Raw genomic sequence first — 9,438 nt, 5'->3', positions numbered from 1 at the left:
ACTTCAGAAATGCTTGAAGATCAGGAGAGTCTGTGGAGAGGGAAGGATAAGTATCTCAAGGTTACTCATTTTAGTTTTTCAGGTAAATCCTGTTTGTGGGAGCAATTTACTCTTAGCTTCAGTATTATTACCTGTATCAGAAAAGCATTTTGTATGCTATCAAGGATCTTTTTTCTTATGTCGTTAATATAATGACTGGATATTTTTCTTGTTAATGGCAATAAACTAATACACAGCAAACACAAGTGGGGAAAAAGTGCTAAAAATGTTTTGGAGATTATAAAAAGCAATACTTCATTTTATTTTCAATGTGGAATGTCAGCTGTTGGAAGAACGTTTCGGCCACTAATTTCTATTCTCTACTCCTCCATGATAGACTGAGTGTTGGTTAGCTGTAGAGTGAGTTAAATCAGGGGATTTATTAGGGATAAAAATGAGTTTTCTTTCTACTGGAATAGTTTTAGCTCAGATCTGTTTTCTGACTCAAAACTTCCCTTGTCTGTTCAAGAACTTGTATTGTGGCAGCAGGAGAGTAAAAATAGATTTATTTAATTTTTTTTTAAAGCCATCGTGGTTTATGTGAGATGGTGAACAGTATAATTGGTTTTTTAAAAATTGTTTAACCACCTGTCAGTAATCACATATTGATAAATTCATAAAATACACAGTTCCTTGCAAAAGAAAAAGATTGTAAGAAATACTTATGAAGAGAAAGCTATTCTACTCATTGGAATTTCTGTAGATAGAGAGTCTGTATGTAGTATATTTTACTCTGCTTATTTGGTTTACTTCTGAGATTGATACCATTGGACAGAATGGGTTCAGTATGTAGCTAGGATTTCTTGTTTATAATAATTTTCATTTTCTTTATATAGTTCTTGGGAAAATGGAGGATTGGTTGAATTACGAACTAAACTGTCTTGTGAAAGGACAGCAATATCATTGGTATGAACTCTTCAGAATCTTTCAGGAAATCTTTTTTGAAGATTGAATCCCTAATGTGTTGGGTGGGAGGGATGGTTCCCATAGATTCTTTTGGGATGTAGATGATGGCCAGAATATTCTTCTGTTAACTTGGGGACCTGCTGAACAACCTTTGGTCCCCAAATGGGTATTAACCTTTATCTTCTTCCCTTGAGTTGCTTTCGTTTTGTGAAGTTCTAGCAATCTGCAGCTCTCTGCTAGGTACTACCAAGTGGAAGATACTAGTCTGTGCTCTCATCTTAAGGGATCCAAAATAATAATCTGCTCAGGAGTGTACCATCAATATGGATGTTTAGCAACCATGCAAAAGCTCTGATAGTATTCCCACCTGTTCCAGGTAGAGCAGTGACATGATGAGTTGTCTCTGTGCTTATGATCCTTCCTTTCTGTGCAGAGTGCTAATGGAGATGGATTCTACATCTACGTATCTATAGGGGGAGGCTACTGGAAATTGTAAGGAGGCCATTGTCTTCCTACAAAATAGCCAAGTAGCTGCTATTGCAAACAAAATATTTTTACTGATCTGGTGTGTGGAGAAGCTCTGAATGTAATTTTCAGGTCTACAGAATAAGAAGTTACTGGAATTCTCTACCCATGATATGCATTAGATGCTCTTCATATCAAGGTTTATCTTTTGGTGTTGCTACATCCTATTCTACTGAGAAATTACTGTGTATTTATTTAGCAAAGTACTGTTTGTAGACAGTTTGAAAGTCTGCCTTTCAGTCCTAATAATTATTTTAAATCAAAAAAGTAATGGAAATTTCATATTTCAGCTTCATTTGTTCTCCTTGCATAGGTCTGCGCAGTAATCTGAATGTGAGATTTGTTTGGGACCGCTGTGCTCCTATCAGTGGGTTGAAAAAAACAAACCAAAAACTGAACAGATCTAACTGAAAGTTGGATAGTTAAGTGTTGGTAGCATCTGTAAGTTTGAAGTTTCTAATAATACGTCTTGTGAGTGAGGAAAGGAGATAGAAGCCATCTATCCCAAGCATTATGCATCATGTCTGTCTTTACCGTTTTATTTAGAAATGGTATACAAGTTGATGGCAAATCTTCTGACAAATTCAAATTAGGTAACTAATGCTAGCATTGCACATTAGTTGGTATAGTCATATTTGACCTACTAATTCTTCTAGTGATCCATGATTTCTTTCAGTGAACTAATCACAGATCAGTGCAAATTTCCCCAGGGTACAAAAATCTGATACAGAGGTAAAAATGACTTAAAAACTCATCAGAGATTAGAAGCACAAAATGTATCTTGTGGTAGGTAGTCTTGGTAAGTTACGGTTCTCAATAATGCAGTACTTTCAGTTAACAATAAATGTTATAGCATGAATTTATAGCTTCATTGTGAGTGCAGGAAATGAGAAGTATTCCCAAGTATGCAGGCAGATAGAAACAGTGGCCTCACTGCATGACAAAGATTTTAAGCTTGTAAGTTAGATCTTTTCAAGTCACACTGGATTTTTATTTTCTTTTACTTTTTAAAAGGGATTTTCGTAATTTTCAGTGAGATAAGAACTACATTTGCAACATCATGTTTAAAATAACTGCAGTGAAGGCATTGTGGAAGGTCTAATGAAGCCCAAGCAAGGAACTTGGCAGTGCAGTCATTATGCTGGTGGAATTGGAGTATTTATTAAATTAGTATTGGTCATCTACAGGTGCAGGAAAATGTCGTTGCCATATTTTAGAGTGGTGGTAAAATGCAGACTATTAGTACTAGAAGTCTTGAGGAAACAGGGAACAGAAATACCAGTTTGCTAACAGTAGGTAATACTTCTTTCCACATTTAAAATTACCTGATTTGTGAAATGCTTTTGATAATTTTTCTTCTGTATAAATTTAGGTTGCTTATTTTTCAGTGTATTATGTAACAGGTGAAAGGAATACAGTAATTTTCTTACTAGAAGTATGGTAAAGAAAATTGGGTTACTCTGAGAGACATACAAAACCCTGCTTGGGATGGGTGGGAGATTCTCTGTGAATCTCTAATTAGTCTATATTTCTAAAATTTGTTGTCTTAGGTTACTGAGACAAATTAAATTAGTTCTGTATTTAACTTGCTCCTTCATGTCTTCTCATGAAGTCAAGAAATACCAGTTTCGGTAATGTGCTATTGCAGGTGTTCTATTACCACAGATCTAGAAAAGCACTAAGATTTGTGTTGCAATGTGGGGTGTTGAGACACGTAAGGCAGGTGCTCTGTTTGTTGGTGAAGGCAGCCTCCAAGCTCTGGTCCCCTGTGCCAACCCAGAGGATGCCCTGATGCTATTCCTCGTGTGTGTGTGAGAGCCCTGTGTTGTCCAACTGGGAGCTGTTACATCTATCCAGCAGGAAAGATCGAGGGCAGATTGCTGTGGGCTCTGGTGAAGATCTGGCTTTCTGTTTGGAAATTACATCTGTGAACCTCGTCTTGAAACTCGGTGCCAGCCCCATCTCATTTTCACAAAACACCGTGGTGATGTGTGCTCCTCCTTTGTCCCGTCACTGGTGCATCAGCAGTTCTCTCTGTATCAGAGTGAGATTTGAATCCTTAGTTTATGCACTGTGGGTTCGCCTTAAGCGTTTTTAGTTTTAGTTTACAAAGAGAGTGAATAGCCAGTAAACTGTGAGGATGAGACCTGGTTGCTGGTTGTTTTCCAATTAATGTTTGCATTTTTATATTAAAATTCACTTGGACAGGACCAGTGCTACAGTCTGTCTTTTGTGAAAGTGCATGTTTGGTAGTCCTAGGGAAAGGGAAAAGTCCAGGATGGGAAGGAAGGGCAAGCTGGTCAAACAATTGTAATTATTTTATGCCAGTTCCATGCTTTAAAACATTTCTTATATTTATTTGACTGTTGAAAGGTACCTTCTACAGAGCAGGCAAAGAGGCTTCAAAATACAGACAGCTCATTGGATGTGCTGAAATAATGATGGGAAACTCTGCAGCTAAAGATGGTTTAGAATTGGGAGAATAAAAGACAATGTCCCCTGATTCTTTTGCACAAGATATTTCACCTGTAAAGACTGCAGCCTATAATCTCATCTGTAGTGTGCTCTCTTACAATCTAAAGGAGTAATTTTCCACCACCCAAAACTATTTATGCAGAAGGAGTACCTGGCTGTCGGTGTGCTTCCTCAATTGGGCAGAGGCACTGCCTGGAGGTAGTGGAAGAGCCTCAGAGGATCTGTATAATGGGGGCTTCACGTTGAAGCAAGAGCTTGCAGCCCACTGCCTTGGGGAACCTGGCTCATGCAAATGACATGTAAAATGTCGTTTTCATTGACCAGGTTCCAGGCTTGCTTTTCTTACACGGGGTACTGCGTATGTAAAATAACAATTAATTGACTTGGAATTCGCGTCAGTTTGTATATTGTTGGGTTTGGTTGTGGGTTATTTTTTTGTTGTGGTGGAGTTTTTTGTAATCCATCTTTAAAGATTTCCTTGGTCTTGCCTGGAGGATAGGCAGGGCTAGTTGCAGAGGCGTAGTTAGTAAAAGCACTGGTGCATCTTCTAGACAGCACTTGGTGTTTTGCTGCTGGAGCAGCATACTTGGCTCAAGGACTTGTTTGAAGCTCTCATATATGCTTTTTAAGGCAAATATCCACCTTCACTCACAGGTATTGTGGAATTGTTTTATTTGTCTAGTGAAAAAGTAAGTGTGCTTGGGCTTTTTTGGGGCTTTTTTGGGGGATGCATTTTATTAGAGGATGAAACTTTATTACTTCATACTTATCTTAAAATTCATAATATTCTGGAAAGGGATTGGGGAGCTTAGTGGCTGAAGTTTGGTTTGTTCGTAATAGAAGTTTGTTAGACTTACATGTATGCAGTAGATGATCCTTAACACCAACTCTTATACTGTTGATTACAGGAACATAGAGAAGTTGCCAGACAGTTGTTTTTATTTTGTATTTCCTTGACTATTAGATGGGAAACTAGCCCATAAGATGGACATTGCCATTATGAGTAAGTATATAAAGCATTAATTGTTTAGATCATTCAGGAGCTGTGTAGCTTATCTTTGCAATGGTTATGCAACCTTGTTTTAATCCTTGTCCACTTAAATGTGTAACAACTAAAGAAAACCTTCTGAAGAGCCAGGCAGGTGCTAGTTTTTAATTCACATTGCAGCTTCTCTCTTGTCCTTACATATTACTTCTTGTTCTTTCCCTGTTATAATATAGTATCTAGAAACTGAACAGACTTACAGCTGTCCTCTTGCCTTCTCCTCCTTTGTCTAGCGGAAGGTTATGCTGCATTTCAAGAGGACAGTTCCGGTGATGAAGCTGAAAGTCCTTCAAAGTTGAAGCGGTCCAAGGGAATACATGTCTTCAAGAAACCCAGCTTTTCCAAAAAAAAGGAAAAGGATTTTAAAATAAAAGAGAAACCCAAAGATGAAAAACACAAGGAAGACAAACATAAGGAAGACAAGCATAAAGAGAAAAAGTCAAAAGACTTAACTGCAGCAGATGTTGTAAAACAGTGGAAAGAGAAGAAGAAAAAGAAAAAGCCAATTCAGGAGCCAGAGATACCTCAAGTGGATGTTCCAAGTCACAGACCCGTGTTTGGCATTCCTTTGTCTGATGCAGTAGACAGGACCATGATGTATGATGGCATCCGCCTGCCAGCAGTTTTCCGTGAATGTATAGATTACGTAGAGAAGTATGGCATGAAATGTGAAGGCATCTACAGAGTTTCAGGTACTCTGGGCACACTGACATGAAGGTTCCTAAGGTCTTTACTTGTAATTTTCTTATTATTTTACTATGTCCAACACCTAGAGACTCTCTTTATAGCTGCATTTATTTTAATTATCCAAAAGATAATCATGTAGCTAAAGTTAAGCAAACCTGTAGGTCTGAAGTACCAGAAAAGTGGCTAATCTGGTAGTACTGCTTAATGGCCTTTTGTGATAGGATGGTAACACGGAATAGTGTGTTAGTATGGCCAGCTTGTATTTGTTACTTTTCCATTAGAAATACAATGCTAGTTCATGGCAAAAGCAAAGATGAGATATAACCATTTTGTTACTTAAGCTTCCCACTAAATGCTTTTCCAATTACTTCTGTTATTTTTTAATATATTTTTCTTAAAAACTTCTTCTGTTTGAGCAAATACACTAATAAAGCAGAAAATACAAGTTTCACTGTTTAAGCTTAGCAACAGGAGACTAATTAACCATGGTAATTGTGTAACACCAGCTTACATAAATGAAACATCAGTTGCAGTCATGTTAAACACAACAGTCCCTTTATTTGTGAACTGCATCTGCAGTATAACTCATGTAAGTACTTCTGTGGGTATGTTTAAGGGAGTAAGAACAAGTGAGAAAAGGAATTTGAGGAAGAGCATTTGAAATAAGTTGCCTAGCACTGTAAAACAGTAATCAAACCATTTTAAAGGCTTCATTAAGCTGTAATCAAACGATTTTTAAGCCTTCATTAAGCTGTCTTCATGCTGTCGATCTGCATGGTGTTTGGTAGGCATGCATAAATACCGCAGCAGCTTAAGCAGTTTCTTCATCTTGCCTGTTGGAACATTCTGGTTGCGTGTTTTTGCAAGACACTGTGTTGGGAATTTTTCTATAACTTGTACTTTCTAGGTGTTCTCCAGTGCAATAGCACCCTCTTGTGTGTGTAAGATTGTTTAAATTGAGAGCTCAGAGAGACAATTGCAGTGGCTTAACAACCCACCAGCAGTTGTGATGAATGGCTAACTTGGACATGAAACCGAGCATATTCTACATGACATTTACCATGGGTCGAGTGCACCCAGTTTTGCTTATTGTGGATGAGCCAAGCCGTGGCAGTGCATTAAGTCAGTGTAACTCAAGTGTGTGTTGGAGCTTTAAGAATGAAATTTCCCTGAGTTTGGGAAGATTGGAATGTCACTGACTTTATAAAACCACCTTACAGAAAATCTTGGCTGGGCTGAATAATTGCGTGGTGCCTCATATCAAGAATCCTGTGTGAGATTCCTCTGCTGAGGAGGGCCAGCAGGAAATCTGGAAACTAAAAAGTGTGGGGTTTGTTTTGACAGAGGACAGCTGTTATAGGTAGAACTTTTTGCACAAAATTTGAGTTGATAACATACTTGCTGCTTGGCTTAGGGCTGTATAATGGAACAGCCTGAAAGACGCTGAATGCAAATCCACAATTGATCCCATGTTCCCCTGCTCTTCCCCACCCTATTTTATGGTCCTTGATGCAAGGGGATGCTGGTGCCAGTTCTGATTCAAAACTTTGGTTCTGCTGTGTTTTTGCTTTGTAGTGGTAAATCACTACTTTTAGAAGCAGTGATCAAGTAATTTTGAGTCATGATTTTAACTTTGTTACACATGGATAATGTTTCAAAGCTATTCCTCAGTGACCTTAAATGGTAAGGAGAGGTGAAATAAATGCATCTCAAAAAAAAAAAGTTTTAATATAACTAATATACATTTACAGTTGAGGATTTCTCTTAATTCTTGATCTAAATATTTTAAGGAATAAAATCAAAAGTTGATGAGCTAAAAGCAGCCTATGATCGAGAAGAATCTCCCAACCTGGAAGAATATGAGCCCAATACAGTAGCCAGCTTGCTGAAGCAGTACCTACGAGAACTGCCTGAAAATTTGCTTACCAAAGAGCTAATGCCCCGCTTTGAAGATGCTTGTGGAAAGAGCACAGAAGCTGAGAAAGTTCAGGAGTGCCAGAGGTTGCTGAAAGAGTTGCCAGAGTGTAACCATCTCCTAATTTCTTGGCTGATTGTGCATATGGACCATGTTATTGCAAAGGAACTGGAAACAAAAATGAACATCCAGAATATTTCTATAGTGCTCAGCCCTACTGTCCAGGTATGTGCACCACACAGCAAGGGTTAGAGCAGAACTTCAGCCCAAGAGAGACTGACTTCTTTGTAGGAATTCTCTTGCAGGTGGGAATCAGGTGTTGTCTGATAGAGTTAAGCTAAATTCCAACTTCTCTTTATATCTTGGAAACCTAAAATGCTGGGAAAGGGGGAACAAAAGACTTTCTGAATGTGAGCTTGCATACTACAGGTCTGATATTTGGGTGGTTATGAGAGTATTACAAAGACTGCCGTCAGGGTTTTAATTCTGTTGTGAACAGCAGTAATTTAATGTTGAATTCATCCAAGAATTCATGCAGATACACAATTTCTGTGGGCTTCTTGATTCAGTGATAGTTTAGTGGAGACTATATTGTTGCTTCATTTTAATATCGAGCCAATGAACCCTTGTCCTGCAAATAGATCTTTCTGGTGCAGTAACAACTTCAGTATCATGGCTTTGGTGTCTGCAGTGAAGTGGCTGGGGAAAAACAACTGACTTAGTTTTCCAGTAAGATTTTGTGGTTTCTGGATTGATTAATTCCTTAATAAACATCTTGGAAATATTTTATTTAAATACAGCTCAGAATTAGTCCTGTGCATAATGAAAACATGTCATTATTGGGTGTGGGTCTTCTAGAAGAAAACCCACACTTTAGAAGAGCCTGGCTTTATAATTAAGAGTCTAGGTGGAGGCCCAGTAGCAAAGGGCTGGCTATTTTGCTGTGCCAGACACTTTATAGCTAACAAAAGAAGTAACAATTAATGTAAAACAATGCAGGCCCAATCATGTTTTTTGTTAAGTAGATTTTTACAATTAAAATGCAGGTAGTGACTAATCTTTCTTTCAGGATAAATTTTTGAATTTTAATGGAAGGTAGAGTATCAAAACAAATACTTGCTTCTGCCTCATGTTAAAACAAGGAAGACAGTAGCAGCTCCTTTCAAACTACTTTTTCTACTATATTAAATCATCTGACAGAGAAGTTGTAGGAAATACTTAGAGGTTGAGGAGGAGAGAGAAGCTAGCCAGCAATCATCCATACTGCCATATGGTTGGTGTTCCTCTTACCATTGTTGTCATGAACTGCCCTGACATGAGTAAAAAGAAAGATTTAATACCTTTCTGTATCTACCAGTGATGAAAATAATTGGGGTAGGTTAAGACATGTGAAAATTCTGAGTTTAGCATGAAAATGCTTTGGATAGTTACACAGGTAAGAGAGACAGTGAAGTGATTCCTTGAGGCCTGCACTCGATTGTTGAAAGTACTGGTTTTAATCCAGATTTTAAGCTCTTAGGACAAACTAATACGACAACACCACACAGAAGAGCATACTAAAGGCTGTTTTGTTTCTGGAGAAAAAGATACTGTGATTCACGGATAAAGATGTGAATAAATCAACCAATATTTTGTCTGTCCTTTCTTTGCAGATCAGCAACCGTGTCCTGTATGTATTTTTTACGCACGTTCAAGAGTTCTTTGGGAATGTGACCCTAAAGCAGGTGACAAAACCTCTTCGCTGGTCAAATATGGCAACAATGCCAGCACTTCCAGAAACACAAGAAAGCATCAAAGAAGAAATCAGGCGACAGGTTGGCAATTAATTCAGTGGTTTTCTGTTTAT

The 9,438-nt window shown here is 38.0% G+C and overlaps 1 protein-coding gene across 2 annotated transcripts in view; it reads left to right on the top strand.

Annotated features, from left to right (window-relative positions):
- Positions 1-9,438, top strand: part of RALBP1 (ralA binding protein 1) — a 36,169-nt gene that overhangs the window by 22,015 nt on the left and 4,716 nt on the right. The window contains exons 2-5 of one of the 2 annotated variants that reach the window (XM_026842369.1): positions 4,854-4,948; positions 5,224-5,682; positions 7,468-7,817; positions 9,245-9,406. In XM_026842369.1, coding sequence (XP_026698170.1) covers positions 4,930-4,948; positions 5,224-5,682; positions 7,468-7,817; positions 9,245-9,406 — 990 coding nt within the window. In that variant the 5' untranslated portion in view covers positions 4,854-4,929. The remainder of the gene's footprint in view (positions 1-4,853; positions 4,949-5,223; positions 5,683-7,467; positions 7,818-9,244; positions 9,407-9,438) is intronic. The other variant, XM_026842368.1, reaches the window with a different exon arrangement.

The sequence above is a fragment of the Athene cunicularia genome (assembly GCF_003259725.1).
Source record: "Athene cunicularia isolate RWA chromosome 2 unlocalized genomic scaffold, athCun1 chr2_part1, whole genome shotgun sequence".
NCBI classification, from domain to species: Eukaryota; Metazoa; Chordata; class Aves; order Strigiformes; family Strigidae; genus Athene; species Athene cunicularia.
The sequence above is the reverse complement of the archived record's forward strand: the minus strand, read 5'-3'. Positions and strand labels throughout refer to the sequence as shown.